This window comes from Delphinus delphis, chromosome 12 (genome assembly GCF_949987515.2).
Source record: "Delphinus delphis chromosome 12, mDelDel1.2, whole genome shotgun sequence".
Taxonomy (NCBI): domain Eukaryota; kingdom Metazoa; phylum Chordata; class Mammalia; order Artiodactyla; family Delphinidae; genus Delphinus; species Delphinus delphis.
The window spans coordinates 82,035,901-82,055,906 of record NC_082694.2 but is presented as its reverse complement, the minus strand read 5'-3'; the positions used below and the strand labels follow the sequence as shown (position 1 = coordinate 82,055,906).

Sequence of the window (20,006 nt, the reverse complement as noted above, 5' to 3'; positions counted from 1 at the left end):
ACACTAGTTAGCAATAAAAAAGGAACAAACTGCTGATACGCAAAATAACAGGAATTAGTCTCAAAAACTATGCTGAACTAAAGAAGCCAGATATAAAAGAGTACATACTATATAGGATTCCATTTATATGAAGTTCTAGAAAAGATGAAAGTAATCTTTAGTTACCCCCCCCAAAAACAAATCAGAGGAGCGACTGACTCCAAGAGAATGGGGTGTAGAATTAGCTGAAAAGGCATATGAGGGAGATTTCTAGGTTGATAAGAGTGTCCTATATCTCAATAAGGATTTGCATTACACGGATGTGTGCATTTGTCAGAACTCATCAATGCGATACTTAAGATTTGTTTCATTGTATGTAAATTTAATCTTTAAAGGAAAAAACTCTACTTAATGAAATGCATGCTTGTTTAATGGAGAAGTGTACCACATCTGCAACTTACTTTAAATGAATCAAAAATAAAAGATGTATTGATAGATGAATGAAGAGATGGCTAGATATAATAAAGCAAATATAGCAAGCTATTAATTAGGTGATAAGTATATGGATGTTTATTATCAATTCTTTGAATTTCACTATACTTTGAAATTTTCCATAGTAAAACGCTGGGGGAAAACTTAAACCCTACCTTGTTAAGTTGAACACAGAATATATTAAAACCCAACAATTCCACTCCTAGATATATATCCTAGCCTACAGAAACTTCACATGGGCTCCAAGAATGATCACAACACTTTCCATGATAGCAAAAAAATGAAAAATAATCTAAATATCCATCAAGTAGATTGAAGCAATATATTATGGTTTATGGTATGAGTGAAAATTAATAAACCACAATGTGAGTAATTCTGAGTGAAAAAGCAAGTCACAAAAGAATATACACAGATGTTAACCCTTTATAAAGTTAAAAGAAAAACTAAACAATATTGTTTAGGAATACATACTAATGTGGTAATCTATGAAATAAAGGAAATGATTAAAAAAAAAAAAAATGTTCCAGGTAGCAGATGAGAGAGGATGAAGGAAGACTGAATTCAGCAGCAGCAGAATACGGGTAACTTCAATAGGTTAGTGTTCTATTCATTAACTTGAGCAGTGATTTCATGAATGCTTCCTTTTCATGTTTCATAATTCATATCTGCATGCTATATTCTCTTAGTATGTTTAGAATACTTCAGAATTGGAAATGGGAAAAGAGAGCTATCTGATCAGGACTCAACCAAAAACAACGACAACAACAACAACTTAGGCTTCAAGATAATTATCCACTATTTCTTTGCAACTATTTAAGGTGTATATAAGTCAGTATTTCCTTACTTAGTCTATGCTGGCCTTACCGTGGGGCAAGATGTTTCCAAATTCAGAATTTTTTGGATTTTCGATTAGTAATAAAGTATATATACTATATACAGTATATTCCCGAAAACCCTCTGGGGAGTCTGAGGTAGCACCCTGAAATCAAACACTAATATTTCTCCAGGGAAAGCTATTACTATTTACACCAAGAGAGATGAATCACCTAAAATACTGTAACATCAGATCAGGTCAGATGCTACATCAAATAAGTTTTACCAAAAACTAGGTTTTCAGAGCTCTTTATATATCAGAACTGTGGGGGAGGGACTGTGGACCTGTACTTTCAAAGGGGTTCAACTTCACCTAACTAGTAAATTCTATACATTACTTTTTTCAACCTCTCTAGCTAATTCATTTTCTTTAAAGATTTCCTGACCATCAAAATGCAAGTTTCAAAGTAATATAGTTCCATTTATGCTATAAATGCCCAACGTTTATTTCACAAAAGAACAACACATATAACACCTTCTTTATTCAATTTTTATTCTATTTCACTTTTGTATCTTTATGATAGTCACACTTGTTATATAGTGGGGGGAAAATGCATATACAATTTTATTTTAAATAAGCAAATAACCATCACCAAGCTGAAAATCTTAGCACTGTGATAAGAAATACTTTCACATAGTTCACAGGTATAATAAAATCAAAGTGTTTTGTATTCTAAGTGGCTGAAAATCATAAGTAAATTTTTAATCACCTTTCCCCATCAACACCAGCCTTATGGAACAGTTTACCCAAGCCTGAATCCCACAGGTTATAACAATCATTTACTCTCCTAAAAAAATAAATCAAAACACAAAAGCACAGACCTTTAGAAAGACATCTCTCCATCATAATACTAAAGGACAATTCTTTTTACCATAATATTTGGGTAAGCAGTATCAGAAGCTTAGTCTTGATAACAAAACATGGGTATTTACCCAAAAGTTTCAAACACTGCAAAAGCATACTACTGACAATCCTTCCCTCCAAAAAAAAAAAAAAGTATTACAGAAGCAAATCTCTCTCAAAACTCTATTTTTAAATAATACCAAGAAACTCACAATCTGCAACCACAAAGGGATATATTCTCTTCAGATTAATCTTAAGGACCCACATAAAGCCTCCATAAAACGAGACGATGCAGAGAAAAAAAGACAATTTAGTCTCTCTACGGACAGTCTTGGAATCCAGTTCTAGCTATGCCTGATGACTGCAAGCACTTTTCTGATGGCAAATTCAAAAGATAAGGCTACTCATTCAGAATTTTATAGCAAGAAATAGTTGCCAATAAAACCTTTTCCTTTTCAAAGGAAATATAAAGCACTTACCTAGAAATATGCTAAATGCACACAGAAGTGAGCTAAATTTAACGAGCACTACTATGTACCAAGCATTGAGCTAAGCACTTTACATGTTATATAATATTTTTTCCAACAAATAGTTTTACCTTCTAGGCCTAGCCTACAGTACCCATAGAGTAACTATTATACAGTAATTTCTGGTATACTTCATCTTCTTACTTTTGTCATCTTAGGCAGTATACAATTTTAAATGGTACTTTCTAAGCTCCTGAATAAGTAAATAAGATTTGTGACTATGTTTTTATCAGATTATATTACTTTAAATTTTCTCTGTTCAAGGAAAAATATTTTCTATAATAAAACCAAAAGAAATGCCATTTGCAGTAAAACAATGATCAGTTGTGACATGAAGGCTAAAGGGTAAGGTTTCAAATCTTTAAAGTGATCCACACCATTATTTCAGGAAATATGTTTTTATAACACTCTTTTAAAAATTAATTCTTGGGGACTTCCCTGGTGGCGCAGTGGTTCGGAGTCCGCCTGCCAATGCAGGGGACACGGGTTCGAGCCCTGGTCCGGGAGGATCCCACATGCCGCGGAGCAACTGAGCCCATGCGCCACGGCTACTGAGCCCGTGTGCCACAACTACTGAAGCCCACCTGCCACAACTACTGAGGCCTGTGCGCCTGGAGCCCGTGCTCTGCAATAGGAGAGGCCACCGCAATGAGAGGCCCGTGGACTGCAACGAAGCGTGGACCCCGCTCGCCACAACTAGAGAAAGCCCGCGGGCAGCAACAGGACCCAATGCAGCCAAAAATAAACAAATAAATAAATAAATTTATTAAAAAAAAGAAAAATTAATTCTTGGAATTTCTGTCTGGAAAGATGAAAAAGTCCTGGAGATGGATAGTGGTGATACTTGCACAATAATGTGAATGTTATCAATGCCACTGAACTGTACACTTAAAAATGGTTAAAACAGTAAATTTTATGTTATGTACATGTTACCACAATTTTAAAAACTAATTCATTCTACTACTTGATACAGTGAAATACACATGATTTAAAGCTAACTTACTATAACATGGTTTAGAAAAAATCTTCAGCTCGTCATTTTGCAATAGAAACATCAGCAACCTCAAAGAGTAAAGGACAATTTTTGGCCTGATAAGATTTACTGCAACTCAGAATCCTAACAGTTAATCAGCTAAAAACAGCAAAAACAAAATCCGTCCAGCCCGCAGCATCTGATGTCATACCAGTAGTATGTTACCTTAATAAAGGTGTGAAGTGTCTTGGCTGTATTAGGCACTTAATAAATGAATGGACCAGATTGTTTACTGAGCATGTGTAATGCTTCCTTTTTTAAAAACAGCCTTCATTTTAATAATTTAGAAAACACCTTAATAAAAAAGAATGTATGCTCATTACCATGTATAAATAACTTAGGCTCAAGCTCATAATAACCCTAATAATTATGATGAACATCAGTAAAGACCCAAGAGATGAAAGTGAAGTGTAAAAAATTTCTATCTGAGGTTGAATATGAACTTGATGAATACTTGAGATTTGCTGTACTATTTTTAACTGAACTTTCTGGCCTTAGGTCAAAGTTTTGCTAGCAAAATACCAAAGCGAAAATGCTGGGAGTGAAGCCCAGAGTCTCTGCTTTGGCCTTGGAAAAGCTATGCCCTTCATGCAACCAATCCCAGCCCCGACTGAAGACTTCTAAACACTATTCATAGTGCCATGCTCCCATGAAAACATATGAACAACCCACTAATATGAAAATCGGGAAAAGGAAATGTCAAACGTGTCTTACAGAATACAGTACATCACTACATTCTGTGCATTGTACAGAAAGACACTCTTTAGTCAGTTCCTGCACTTCAGCCAAACGGTACTGAGTCACTCTGCAAATGATTCCAGAAACCTCAAAGGATAACCAACAGCTTCTGAAGGAAAGTCAGTCAGTCACTGGAAAGGGAAGAGACAGTTTTTCTCATCATACAGTCAATAGGTTTCTCCTGTCAGGGAGTAGAGCTTAACAGGAGCTCTGGAAGGGAATATCTGAAGGACCCAAGGATCGTCTACCTGAATTCTAGTCGTCCAGGGTTAATTTAACATCCAGCGCATCTTTTTCGCTTTCTTCTCCTCTCCAGGGTAAAAACCCACACCCCCTTTTCCCATAAATGCATCTCTACTGCATATTAATCAAAGAGTCTGTGAAATACAACAGTCTATCCTAACAAAAACAAGAAATAAACAAGCATTCTACAGTGCGTTTCTGATATGTAAATCATGTCCCTTTCTTAAACAAAGCCAACTAGCAGACGTTACGTGGCTATCAATTTGGATTGCAAAGGCCATCTCAGGAAGGAGATACAATGAAAAGGAGAGATTGATTCCATTCTACAATTCAGATGGATTCTTTAGCTCTTGTGTAGTAATCTCGGAAATTAAATTTACAGAAATTAAAATGCACTAAATTGCAACTAGTAACGTTCAAACACAGCTGAAAACAGGAAAACCTTAGCTGTGTGTTTCAAGATTTCAGACTGAACTCTTTGTCCTGTACCCCAGGTGGGTACTGCCCATAGGGACAGCCCCAGGTTTCTCGCTTCCTCGGACTCACGTCCCCACGCAGCATGACGCTCTTGCAAACGGGCTAGCCTGGTGCCTGAAGGACAGCGTACCTTCCACGCTGCCTCCCCAAACCCCCAGGGCAGGCGGGAAGGAGAAGAGCGGTGCTTCCTCCCAGAGCTCCAAGAAAGGGCCAGCCGGGGATGACACCGGCTCCAGGAGACAGAAGAATCAAAGGTGGGTCTCTACTCCCGGAACTTAGTCGCAAAAATGTTTGGTCTCCGACCCGGGCCCCGGCTGCCGGAAGCGGGGCGGGGTGGGGCGAGACCTCCCCCCACGGATGGGTGGGCACGGAGGGGTGGGCAGTCGGGGGAATCGGCGGTGTGAGCGGTCAGCAGAGAGGGCTCCCAGGCCCCGGCCACCTACCAGCAAGCTCTCCACGTTGATGGGCGACCGAGGGTCTCGGATGAGCGCCTCCAGCTTCCTCTGGCGGCTCACGCCCGCGCCGTCCCCCGACACGGCCTCGGGGGCGCCGGGCATCTTCCCCGTCGGCGGGGGCCGGCTCATGCCGCCGCCGCCGCCGCCGCCGGGCCCGCACCCCGCTCCCCGCGCTCCGGCCCGGCCGCCTCGGGGCCTAGCGCCGCCCTCGAACTGCCGGCTCCGGCCGGGGCTCCGCCCGGGCCCACCACCCGCCTCGAGCTCCGGTTTCGGGTCTCAGCGCCCCGGGGCCTGGGGGTGTCGGAGAGGCCGGCCCGGCCCGGCCGAGAACGGCGAGGAACAGACGGCGTCCCCGCCCCTCAGTCAGATTCGCGCCGCCCGGTCCGCTCCTCCGCCGCGAGCTCCCTCAGGACTCCGAGGGCGGGAGCGGGGAAGTGGCGCCGCCACCGCCGGGCCGGGACTGTCCCGCCCTCTGGGGCTCGGGGAAGCTGAAGCCCAGGCTCCGACAACTACGGCCGCCGCCAGCCCGCTCCCATGACCGCCGTCGGCAGCCTCAGTCCCACAAGCCCGCACCCCTCACACGCTCCCGCGCGGCGCCTGTCTACGGCCGCGCGCAGCCGCTACCCACAAGCCCCTCGGCCCGCGGCTGCCGGCGCGCCCCCGCTCGCCCCGCCCCGCGCGGCGCGCGCCACCTCCCCCGCCCGCCGGCCTCCGCCTCCTCTCGCCCCCTTCCTCGTTTTTTATCGTTTCCTCCTGTCTGCTTGGCTTCGCATTTCTCCTTTTTGAGTCTCTTTTCTTCTCCGCTTCCTCCTCCCCCTTTTTGAGTTCTCAGAGGGTAAATGGCTGGGCGCGCGGTCACTGCCTCACTTGACCCGCGAGCTCCAGCTGGGGGAGGGAAGGGCACCGCCGGGGGCTCGGGTCGGCCCGCGGCTCCGCTCCCGCCTGACTCTGCCCGGGCGGACGACCCCGCGGACTCGGAGGCCCACCCCCACCGCCCCGACCCGGCCCGGCCCGGCCGCACCCGGCGCGGGGCCGGGGGCTGGGGGGCGGCGGGCGGCTTGTAGCGGGGGGATGGGTCGGTCCGCGCCCCCCGCCTCCGCCCGGCCCCAGCTGACTCAGCGCGCAGCTATGCGGGCCTTGCATCACCCGCGCCAAAATAATAGCGACCGCCACTCGCTGCCTTCGCCTGCAGAGCTCTGCGCTTGCAAGGGGCCTGTATGGGCCACGAAGATTTTAGTGGAAAGGCCGGGAGGGTGTGCCTTGGGAATCGGAAACTCGAAGTGGACGGGCGGTTGGAATCCAAGTCCTGGGGCAAGTGGGCCTGGAAGAGCTGCTTCTGTCCGCAGGGCAGGAGTCCTGGACTCCCGGAAACCTTTCTGCGCATCCCTAACAGTCGCCTTCCCAGCTGGACTTAAACACCAACCCTGAAAAGAACAAGAGGGCGATAGAAAAATGCTTTCCCTCCGCAGACCTTCTCGAGGTCTTTGCCTTTTGGGGGGGCGGAAGAGGGGCGGTCATAGGGGCCGCTCGTCCACATTCCTGCCTCTCGCGGCCCTTGCCATTGGTCAGATCCACCCAGGGAGCAATCTGAAAAGTATGTGCCAAGAGCTGTAAAACTGTTCATTGAGCCCCTTTGACCCAGTAAACCCATTTAAGGAAGTACATTTCTAAGGAAATGATCCAAAGCGGGGTGGGGGGAGAACTTGCATAAAGATGTTTATAGCAGGGCTACTCGGAATGTTCATAATGACCAAAACCTGGGAATGGACCCAGTTGTCCAACAATTGGGGAATAATCCAAACAAGTTCTGTCAGATTAACAGAAGGAATCCTGGCAGGTATGCAGGATTCAAGTCAAGCACGTCAAATTTTGGGAAGTACATGAAAAGATGTATTGGAAATAAGGTTGAAGAAAACAACGAGGACAAAAAATAGTTTGTACACACTACTCAAAACTATGTAAAATGAGTAGCGGTAAGAACTGGAGGTGAATACAGTTGTTTTTAAGTGAATGGGATTTCTTTTTTCCTTGAAGATGCTTAAGAGAACATTTCAATTTCAAAAACTGAAAAACTGTCATAAGATAGATGGGCCACTCCAAAAGTCTACACTCTGATATCCATTAAGTAGTAAAAATCCTAAGAACCTTTCTCAACGGCATGTCAGAGAGAAGCCCATAAAAGGGCAACCTAGTTCCAAAGGCCTAACCTTATAAAAATAACATTTTAATTCAGTGAGTTTTCCAGGAGTCTCATCATTCGTTGTGTTAAAGCCACCCTCACCTGGACTAGGCAGGAAGGGGTCCTGGAGGATCCAATACAGCTTTTTCCTCTCAGATAGTAGCACTGACTTCTGGTCAAAGGTCAGTCCTTTAAGTGTGTATGTTGAGTGACTCATTCATACCTCCACAGACCACACCAAGAGGACAGAGTGAGCAAGACACTACACCTGCTTCTGCACTGAAGCAAAATAATGAGCTAATCCATGATTACCAATCCTTTTACCTGATGACGATATAGTATGCAAAGCAAAAGGAACACCATGTGGTTCTCAGTTTTCAAATTAATTTTTCAACAACTGGCTGGCCGTATATTTTTATGGAGCTTGGGGGACTAACAGAAAGCCATGATCCCACATACTGGACATGAAAACCTTACTTAAAAAGAAAAAGGTAATGATCAACAAGGCACAGGTAATGGGCACGTTCTGCATATGTCCATTTACATAGGCTAGAAAAAGCCACAGTGGAGAAGATTTTTATCCAAGACCTACACCATTGTCTACATGGAAGAAAAGAAGACTAATCTCTTGATACGAGTTAAACCTTAATTTCTTTCGGTCAGTTTGACAATTCTTGTTTTACCTAAAGAGAGCACAAATACATTCTTGTAAAAGTTCACACAAACCAGAAATATGTAAACATAGCTTGAAAAATCACTCTCCCAAATCTCCACCCACACACATTCTCTTATCATTCAAGGCCTTTATCCATTCTCATATGTATTTGTATACACCCATATGTATCTTTTTCCCACATATATGGTGTTATACCATATCACAATGTTTTTTTGTTTGTTTTTAAATTTTATTTTATTTATTTGTTTATGGCTACGTTGGGTCTTTGTTGCCGCGCATGGGCTTTAGTTGTGGCCTGTGGTCTCATTGCGATGGCTTCTCTTGTTGTGGAGCACGGGCTCTAGGTGCGCGGGCTTTAGTAGTTGTGGCTCTCAGGCTCAGTAGTTGTGGCTCATGGGCTCTAGAGTGCAGGCTCAGTAATTGTGGCACACGGGCTTAGTTGCTCCGCGGCATGTGGGATCTTCCCGGATCAAAATGCTCATCTTCAGTAGTAATTAAGGGAATACAAATTAAAACAGGATCCCATTTTGTTTGCCCATAAAATTGGCAAAAATTAAAAAGATTTATAATATTTAATATCGGCAAAGGTGAAGGGAAATTGGCAGTTTCTTCCATTGATAGTGAGAATGTAAACTGGTGTAGTCGTTTTAAAGGACGTTTTGGCAGTATTCGCCACTATTTAAAGTATGCCTACCCTTTATTACAACAATTTCACTTTTAGGAATCTATACTACTTAAATATGTCCACATGAAGGCAAAAATAGAAGGATGTCCACTGCAATAATGTTTGTGATAGTGAGAAAGCACTCATAATATCTAACATTTATTGGGGACTAGCATTCTTCTAAGTGCTTTGTAACAAACATGATGAGGAAACTGAGACACACACAGGCAGTGTGTGGTAGTGGCAGGATTTTAGCCCAGGCAATGCTTCTAGAGCCTGTTCTTAACCACTATGCCCTCTAATAGAGGATAAATGAAAGTATGATACATCCACACTAGGGAACATAGCACAGCAGTTAAAAAGAAAGAGGTCGATCTCTGTGTACAGACATGGAGATGTCTCTAAGACATATGATTAAAGGGAAAAAATCAGTTGCAAAACACTGTGATAGGGACTTCCCTGGTGGTGCAGTGGTTAAGAATCTGCCTGCCAATGCAGGGGACACGGGTTTGATCCCGGGTCCGGGAAGATCCTATATGCCGCGGAGCAACAAAGCCCGTGGGCCACAACTCCTGAGCCTGCACTCTAGAGCCCGCAAGCCACAACTACTGAGCCCATGCTCCACAACTAGTGAATAAAGTACGAGGTGAATAAATGAAAAAGTAAGTAACGACTAGAGAGTAGAGGCATGAGTGGTTAGAAAGAGAGCAAAGGAAGTAAGTTGAAGCCAGATCAGGGAAGACCTAGAGTCTGTCCTAACATGCTGTGTGATGTCACATAAGCCACTGCTGTCCTCCAGGACTTGCTGAAATTGAAGATACTGGCAGAAGCCACCATCCTCTGGATCTGTGACCTCTCTGATGGGCATTAGGGGACTTTTCAATTATGGGCATGATGAGGGAGGGACTTGGGACTCAGCAGCAGTATGAGAAAGCAAAGTGGAAAGAAGCCAGTTTGGGAGATTTGCCATAATCCACAGGCCACCGTATGTAATTAAGTGGTTTATGATCATGAGTAATTAAAAACTTACGAAGCGTACAGAGAAGAAAACTGTAGTTAAAGTGTTCAGTCATTAGAATACAAGGATAACACTTCATTTTCCTAAAAGCCCACCTTATTGTGAAATAAGGAAACACTTTAAACTTCCTGGCCTTTAGAGTGGCAGTTTGATGGCTAACTTGCCCTTGTAATATTCCATTTGCTGCCTTGGTCTCTAAATGAAGTTGGGCCCTTCATGAAGTGAACACAGAGGAGATGAGCCCACCTGAGTCAGAGCTGTGTGGCTAGAAGTGCAAGCTGGTCAAGGCCATATCTTCAGACAGGCAGTGAGTGGCGGGAACTCACAGTAGAGTTGCAGAAACCTCATTCCAGGCCGAGCTCTGTCCCTTTCTAGCTGTGTGACCTCAGGCAGATTAACTTACCTCTCTGAGCTTCAGTTTCTCTCCTGTGAGGAACAAATAAGGCTCCCACAGCATTCAGCATCCTGAACGTGCAGTCCAGAAAGGCTGATTCCTTCCCACCTGTCAGAACTGACAGGATACCAGTGATATTGTTTCTTTCATCAATTGACTTATTCATTCAATGAAGATATCTATGCGCCTGTCACACAGTAGTAAACAGCAGAGACATAATCCCTGTGGGCCCTTATTAGGCTTATGATGTAACAGAGGGGACAGACATGACACGAATAGCCATACAAATGAATAGGTAATTGCAAATTTGGTAAGCGCTACAAAGGAAAACTGTAAGATGTGAAAAGAATTATAAGAGGGGGGCCTAGTCCAGATGGGGTCAGAGAAAGTTCGTGAGAAAGTAATAATTCTCTGGGAGTTCCCTGGTGGTCCAGTGGCTAGGATTCGGCACCTTCACTGTGGAGGCCCGGGTTCAATCCCTGGTCAGGGAACTGAGATCCTGCAAGCTGTGAGGTGCAGCCAAAAAGAAAGAAAGAAAGTAATAATTCTGATGAAACCTAAAAGGATGAATAAGAGCTGGAAAAACTGGGCCGAGGAGAGGAGGGTGCCCCAGGCTGAGGTCAAGGAGAAAAGTCTCTTTTTATTTAACAAATAAAGGCACTTCGTTACAAGCCCGTAGTTATGCCACCTGCAGTGTGGTTTATTAAGAGTGACACCAGGAAAGTCACAGGCCCACAATGGGTAGAGAGGAAGCCCTTGTTTTTACAGAACCTTGAAATTTAGTACACTGAGGTTTCAAGAGTTTTCTTCTACCTGTCCACACACTTGTTGTTTGCAGGGTTCTTTGTGGCCATTTTTCTGAATACTTTTGGTAGTAACTCTTGGAAGCAGGTGAATCTAAAAGCTCCTGGTCAGGTAGGTCCTTGCTCTGATCACCGCTGGAGGGGGGCCTGATTTTCTCCCTTATCTGAAGCAGCAGAACCCAATGGGAGAAGCAGATGATGGACTCATGAGTCCTGGGTTCAGGGTTTGGGGCCACCATCTATGGGTTATGTGACCTTGGGCAAGTAACTCAGCCTTGCTGAACTCTGCTGCCTCATCTGTAAAAGCTACTCCACAGAGTTGATTCGAGTGTTGAAATAATATATGCGAGGATGCTCTACAAATATGATTCTGGCTCGCATCCACAGTCTATTCTCTTATATCCTGTGATATTCCCAGCTTTCACTCTGGGCGTGGAAGAGGAGAGAAAGGGAGGAATCAAAAATGACCTCCAGGTTTCACTAGGCTTCCCCAAGGAAGTAACCAAGATTGACTATTGCATCTAAATGCTGTGAATTTATCTTAAGGTACATAAAAATAGATAAATTTGAGAAAAAAAAAAAAAGAAGCAAGTAATAGAATCGTCCTCTGTGATTCTTTTGCACTTTTCCAGAAAAAAAAAAAAAAAGAAATATATTGTGGCAACCACCAGAAGCTGAATGCCAATGACCACAGTCTTCAAATCTTTCCGTCTCTTGTTGACATTCTCACTGACAGTGTTTAAACAGGGCTGGGCTGTTTACACACGTTCATTGCTCACTGTAGCCCAGCAGGACCTATAAGGGAAAGCCATTCAAACCTTGACGTATATCACCTGGTCACCTCAACCAAGAGGTGTGAGCCGCAAGTCTGAAGGAGGGGGCAAGCTCTACTTTCATCTGCTTTACCACAACCCTCAACGAAGGGGCGCTGAGATTTCACAGCCAGAGCTGAGAGCTGGGAAGAGCTCAGCAGAGTAGAGATGCTCTGGAAGCAAGACATGGGTGTCGTAACTTTGTGTTGTCAGAAGTGGTGTGAATTCCCAGAGCACCAGAAGCATCTGCCCTCAAATATAATCCACATTCTCATTCCAAGACCACATGAAAGTGACTTAGGGATGGGTGCACCAACACCCCCTCCCCCCGCCTCAAAGAATGAGAGCAGGCTTAGGGCTTAGTCTGGGGCAGCATCTTTTAGCGCAATTCATAGTGGTACGTAGTGGAGCTCTTTATTCATCAACCAAATGGGTAGAATGCCTACCATACATGTGAAGGGGAACTTGGAGATAAGTAAGGCAGTCATTGACCTCATGATCTGGGGAGGGAAATGAGACACACACGTAGGGCTTGTCAAGGAGTATGCACTCAGCTTATTACCTGAACAAAGGGTTGCCTGAATGAATGAACGTAAGGCCATAAATGCAAGCAAGCCCATGATACAGAAGAAAGCACAGGATCTGGAGTCTGGAGACAGAGGTGACATTCCAGCTCACCCACTTTCCAGCTAGGTATTAAGCTGGAGACCTCTGCTTGTTCACCCTCCTCTATGCCCCAGGGACTGGGCTGTATGGACCACCTTCCCTGGGCTCCCCTGTTGTCTGTCTTCTGGCTGTGCTCAGCCAAAGGGCATCCCTGGAATGATATTGGGAAGGAGGACAGGGTTTCTTCCCCTCCTCGCTGGCTCGTCCTCTAGTAGCAGCCCTGTACCTGACACCTGCAGCCCCACCACTCACTACATTCCCTTCTCACTGGGATCCAGGAACAGTGGGTCGTCCCCCTGCCCTTGTGGCCCTAGCTTCTCATTGCTGCTGATGCCTGGAAACCTCAATTTGCCTTGCCTTCCTTTAATCCCGTCTACACCTCTGGAAAGAGTTCCTTCCTGGAAACCACCTGAAACAATTCTGTTTCCTGTGGAGGCTCAACTCATTCAGTAAATTAGAACATGACATGGAACTTCTTAGAGTGTTAGGTTCTTCCCTTTTGAAATGAAAATAATAATAATACTTAGTATCTAGCACCATGCTTGAACATGGGCCCTCAATAAATGTTGGCTGCTTGAATAAATGAATGGACGGATGGATGGGTGGGTGGCTGGCTGGCTGAATGAACGGATGGATACGTACGAGAATTAATGACAAGATGTTAATGTATCAGGTATGAAAATATTTATTATAATTCTTATTAAATGGCGAATGAATGGAATCGATAACATTAACTCTCTTGATATCATACAACGAGCATGGGTCAAGGATCAGAAAAACTGAGCCGCTTTTTCCCTTTGCTAATTGTGTGATCGCAGGCAAATTATTTTCCCATGCCGTGCCTCTATCTCCTCTTCTATAAAACAAAAGAGTTGAGTAAATAACCTCTAAGGGGCCATTCAGCTTGGACATCCTATCAGGACCAAGCATTCCAGAGAAACATACAACAATTTGAATTGGAGAAATTAGGGAAGCGCTCAGGGCAGAGGCAGAGATCTGAACAATATAGTAAGAACTAGAACAGTAGAAGGACATTCCAGTGAGCAGAGACTGGAGGGGATGAAGGGGAGAGAGGTCAGTCAGTTCTGGTGGCCAAGAATAAACATCCGGCTGGAACAGAGATCTCTCGTGGGATCTCAGGGGGCCTGGAACATCAGGCTGAGGAACTGACACTGTAAAAGGAAGGGGTCTGACTTCCTCAAGGCCCCAGAAGCCACTGGAGAACTAGGGTTCCAGTTTCCTCCACTCAACCCTCTGAACCTCCAGCAGGGTCCCTGTCTTCATCTCCTGATGGCCGCTGCCTCCTCCCTTTTGTGATTCCTTTCTTTGAGGAAAATTTTATTGGGTGAGGAAACCATTTGGTAAGGGATATTTCTGGCACTGTTCAAATCTTGGCAAAAGGCTTGTTCCTGTCATCATCCTACTTGCATTTTAAAATCTGTTAGTTTGCAGGAAAGTCAAAGGCAAGATAATTAAAAGAAAGTGGTTTTTTTTAATTACTGCAAAAGTATCAATTCAGACAGAAAGTTTATTGGGTCTTCAGCAAGAATATTACCTTGAAGGACCTTAGGTACGCAGTCAAAGCACTTGGAAAAAATTACGAAAATTAACAATAAGAATAATAATCCCAAACTACGGTAAGATACATGGGGTTACTTGACAATGTGGCTATAGCCCTGGGAGTTTAGGCATGGCCCTTTATTCTCGGGCCTCAGTCTCCCCATATGTCAAATAGACCCAATGCTGGGCGGGGCCTGAGCTCCCAGCTCTTTCCCCTCTGCTGAGAACAGCATTCCTGGGAGGGCACAAGGGAACGTGCACCACTTTGGTTTCTATTTGCCTGGCCTCTGACCCCTGTGTGGCCCCTCAGAGCTGTGGAACTGAGGCAGCTGCCCAGCTCTGTAACCTCTGTGGCTTTGGCCAGAGATCAAGAGGAGTCAGCGCCAGACTGCAGTCAGGCTGGGCCTCTGTGAAGGGGTCATCTAGACATCAGCCTCACTGTCACTGCTGGGGACAGGACTCGTCACCTCTAGTGAATGCTCCCCAGGGTGGCCCCCTGACCACTGCCCACACCATGTGGCTCACAGGGTGGCCATTGCAAAATGTTCGTCCGTGGTTGATGTTAGTCCCAGCTCAAAAACGTTGGCAAGGTCTTCCCTGGTGGCACAGTGGTACGAGTCCGCCTGCCAATGCAGGGGACATGGGTTCGAGCCCTGGTCCGGGAAGATCCCACATGCTGCAGAGCAACTAAGCCCGTGAGCCACAACTGCTGAGCCTGTGCTCTAGAGCCCACGAGCCACAACTACTGAAATCCACGCTCCTGGAGCCCATGCTCCGCAACAAGAGAAACCACCGCAATGAGAAGCCCGCGCACTGCAACGAAGAGCAGCCCCCGCTCACCGCAACTAGAGAAAGCCCGCGCGCAACAACGAAGACCCAACGCAGCCACAAATAAATAAATAAATAAATTTATTTAAAAACAAAAAACAAAAAACAAAAACCTTGGCAACAGCCCCTTATTGAGCTGCAGCAGCGTTATCCCCAGGAGGCACCCATCCTGTAAGATGTTCCTCAGCAGCCCAGGCCACGTCACTTGAGTTTGGAGGACGCAGCCTGCTGTGTCTCGCTCTCCCTGGCAGAGTTCCAGGGCTCCAAGTCCCCAAGGAGAGAGACCCGTTCAGGCCCATCGAACCCAGTCTGGTCCCTGCTAACTCTCAGCCTCACTTCCCACAGCTCCTCTGTCTGCCCTAAAGTCCAGTGCAAGTGAGTTCTTAATTGATAGTTGATCATTTTTTTGAGTGTGAATGTTGTAAAAATATAAACTCGGAGAAAGAAAAGGAGAAAAAAGCAGGATCTTAAGCAGGAATTACCTGAAGGAGCCTAGGTTTCAGTTCAAAATCCCTTGAAAAGTTCAATTAGATTAATTATTCTCTCATTTCTTTTGTCCATAAACTATGAGTTCTCCACCCCTTCCACCGCCCGCTGGCCTTTGTTCATGCCGCTCCCTCCGTCTAGGAAACCTCTCCCCTCTGTTTACCTATGAAAAGCCGTCCATCTTTCAAAGCTTTATTCAAATGCCTCTTCCGAACACCCTCCCCAAATTCCATACTAAGAATTTATTACTCATTACTATGCGTAATTTCTTACTCATTACTCACAGGACTTTGCATGAATTTCGCTTGAAGTAGTCTTCTCCATAGCCATGCATAAGAGCTGTCATTCATTGATACCCCTCTGTACCAGTATTAAATTTTGTAACCAGCATTGCCAGTTGGCAAGAGGCATACTCGTTAAAAAAAAATTAAAATAGCCCCTGTTCTCCATGATTCTGGGTCCCCTCCTTTTAGATCATTTCCTGGGAATCTCTTCCGCGGACACGGCTCCATCTGGGTCTGTCTTGGCTACATCGGTGGAATTTAGGCATCAACTTCCCTCATATAAAAATAATCTGTTGAAATCAGAAAGAAAACGCTTCTGAGCTCTAAAAGGAAAGAAAATGAGGTCTTAATCAGCAATATTTCCCAGATTAGGAGGTTTAATTCTTTGGCATTCAGACGGTCAGAAAGGAAATTGAGAGCAAAGAAATGGGCACAGCAGGTCCCGTGGGGATAGGCAGAGCAGATGTCATAAAGCACCGGCATTAAATGTTAGGCTTTTGCTCAAGGCTTTTTTGTCTGGAACCAACCCTAACAAGCCAGTGACATCTTAGAAACAGCAGATGAAAGTTTGGGGGTGGTGATGTAGAGACACTGCGAGATGCGAGAGCTGAGTGGGTGACATATATAAAATCTGTGCAAAAGGAAAACAGATTTGGGGCCATTGGGTGGACGGGCAAATAGTCCTCTGGACGTCGTAATCTCAGCCTCTCTGGACATCACTACACGATAGTCCAAAACTGATGGTCACAGAAGTGCCTGAATTATCAAAAAAAAAAAAAGTTAGATGACCTGCTGTATCCTCTCTTAGAAGACAGTGAAGTATATATAAGCTCTTTGGGGAAAAAAAATCATCGTAAAATTATAAGTGTTTGTCCAAAAAGTTAACATTTTCCCCAAGAGATCCTCACAGTTTATTCCTCTTGTTTCCGGGGCTGTGTTTAAATATCACTTTCTTGAACCTTGATTTAAATTGCAGCCCCACTCACCCCTGGCATGCCTAAGCTCCTTTTCTTCATACCACTTGTCACTGAATGTAATATGTAACTTAGTGTTTGGTTATGAGCCTTCTCTCCTATCCCAAAGGCATGTAAACCCCACGAGGGTGAGGGTTTGTCTGTTTTGCTCACTGCTGTGTCATGGATGAACTATGTGTCTGGTACCTAGTAGGCATTCATTCTTTACTGAATGAAAGCGTGAATGAACAGACTCAGTTATTTGGAAAACACATTTAAATTTTTAAAAGTCATTCTGTGGAAATACTGGCTAAATGCAGAAAAACTATTTGAGAATTTTTAAACATAGTCACGTTAATTTGTTGGCAAATACTTAAGGTCATACTCTCTGCAGACATTATGCATTGGGGATTTGCTTATTGTGTTCACATTCACAATTTTGAGTGCCCCAAAACTCCAAGTATTCCACATGCAGAGTCACTGACACACTTGAGAGACACATGAGTGCACACACACACACACACACACACGCGCACGTGTGCGCGCACACGCAACATTCTTGTTCCTCCAGTAGCCTACCTTAGGTTTTATCAGCTCTCTTATGTAAGGGTTTGACAAGTCTGATCTATGTCTCCTTCAGAAAATTCTTAGAAATAGTAAGTGATGATATTGATTAGAAATGCTAGTGTTTTCCATGAGTGAGCCTAGAATCAATATTTAATCACCATTTATTGTGATGTTGGCGGCAGAGACTGTGCCCTGGAAAGTGTACTGGACGTAGAGCCAGAAAAATTGAGTGCGAGCCCTGGATCTGCTGCTGAAATGCTGAAGGATCTTGGCAAGTTGTTTAACCGCAAATACCTCACTCAGAGGTTTTTTCTGTACAGGACTTGGTAAGCTATAATGTGCCGTACAATTTTAAGAAATAATCATTATTTTGGTAAGAAGTAAAAAGTGCATTACCTGTCACCAGAAATAGAGGTGACGTCAGATCCTGATGACTAATGACCTTTGAAATGCATGGGTGTCAATCTCGATATCTTGCCCACCTTCACTGCTGTGTAATTTGTTGTGTGCCCTTTACATGTAGGGCCTCAATTTCATCATATACAAAAAAGGATTCTACCCAGTTCCAGCATGCTGGGTTGATTTCTCTGATTCTGATCGCAACTGACAGGGTCTGTAGGTCTGTAGCAGCAAATTGGGATGGGTTCCAATCGATCATGCAGTCTAACCTGGTAGTTTTCTAAATTCAACACTATAAACTTCATTCATTCATTCACTCATTCTTTCCTTCAACAAATACTTGCCGAATGTCAATTATGCGGCAGAGGCTGTATTAGATGCTGGAGACAAGCAATGGCAGAGGACACAGTGCCAGCACCATCAGTGATCCGAGTTGAATTGGAGAACCAGTTTGATAAACATATTGTGTTGTCCACGTTAGGACCCACGAGGAGACAGCCGCAGGGTGCAGGGGACCACAGAGCGAGGCCTGACTTACTCTGGAAGAGACAGAGACAGCTTCACACGGAGATGGATTTCAGTGGGACATCAGAGGACAGGTAGGAGGTAGCCAGGCAGGGGCTGAAGAAAGGCATGTCATTAAAGGAAGGAAAGAATGTGGAAAGGTCCAAGTACATTTCACTTGGGCGGTTTAATAGCACTTATTGTGTACCTCTTGTGTGCTAAGCACTGTAGAGGAAAGCAGATAGGATAGAGCTGACAAGGATTAGATTGTCAAACGCTTGAATGCCATGCTCAGGACAGGCGTACAGCATTGTTGAATGCAGACAGAGAGATTACAGAACATGATCTCTTTGTGTAAAATTATTTACCCTCATCATTCAAACATTCAACAGATATTAAGTGCTAATTATAATATATGAAACACTAGGGATCCCTATCTGAGAAGAACATGTCCGTAAAGTGTGATAGGTGCACTGATTACAGGAACACCTGTAACTGGAGGACTGAATCTAATCTGGGAGGAAGGATGGCTGAAGGAGGACTTCCCAGGGGAGGTGATGTTTTAAGCAGAACGTCTAAGGGTGAAGAGAAACTATCTAGGTGGCTGGAGAGGGAAGTGGTCCAAGAAGAAGCAGAAGCTTGTGTGAAGGCCTGGAGACCCGAGGAAGGAGCTGGGAGATGTCAGTGAGCCTGCAGTAGAGTGCACAGGAGGGATGTGGCCTGGGGTCTGCGCTGCAGAGTTTGGGTTCCGCCCCAAGGGAAGCCATTGGTGGATTTTAAGCAGACAGTGACATGATAAGATTTGTATTTTGGGTATGTATGTCTATATCCATGTAATTGACATTTCCCACTTCACCAGCTTGGTATGCAAAAATGTCATCCTTCCTGAATATTCAAAGCTTAATGGCCAGGAGCCCCCAGCTCACCCAGATTAGAAGAAAGATTCTATCTTTGAGATTCTCTCCCCCAAATATTTTTTTAATTGAGATAAAGTTGACGTATAACACTGTGTAGGTTTAAGGTACAACATGTTGATTTGATATACTTGTTATTGCAATATGATTACCTCCCTAGAGTTAGCTAACACCTTAGTTACATCACATATTTATCCTTTCTTTTTTGTGGTAAGAACGTTTAAGATCTAGCCCTTTAGTAACTTTCAAGTATATAATACAGTACAGGTAACAATAATCACCATGCTATGCATTGGATCCCCAGAACTTATTCATCTTCTAACTCCAACTTTCTATCCTCTGACCAACATCTCCCCGATTCCCCCGCCCCCCAGCCCCGGTTCCTATGAGTTTGGCTTTTTTAGATTCCACATATAAGTGACCCAAATATCTCTCAAGACCCGTCCCTGGTCTGTGAATCAGTCTTTACAGGCATGTCCTTGCTGCCACCTCCCAAAGAACATGAACGTGGCTGTGTCCTTTGAAGTTGCTCCCCTCGGTGGAAGTCCAGCTTCTGTCCGCTGCCTCCAGCGTGGTGTTGCTGCAGTCACTGACGTGGGGTCCGTGTCTTTCCAGAGCAGTGACCTTCTGGGCAGCCA

At 44.6% G+C, this 20,006-nt stretch overlaps 1 protein-coding gene across 1 annotated transcript in view; it reads right to left on the bottom strand.

The window, feature by feature from the left end:
- ROCK2 (Rho associated coiled-coil containing protein kinase 2) overlaps positions 1-5,863 on the bottom strand; it is a 137,052-nt gene extending 131,189 nt beyond the window's left edge. The window contains exon 1 of the mRNA XM_060027086.1: positions 5,650-5,863. Within this exon, the coding sequence (XP_059883069.1) occupies positions 5,650-5,790 (141 nt within the window). The 5' untranslated portion in view covers positions 5,791-5,863. The remainder of the gene's footprint in view (positions 1-5,649) is intronic.
- Positions 5,864-20,006: the final 14,143 nt, after the last annotated feature.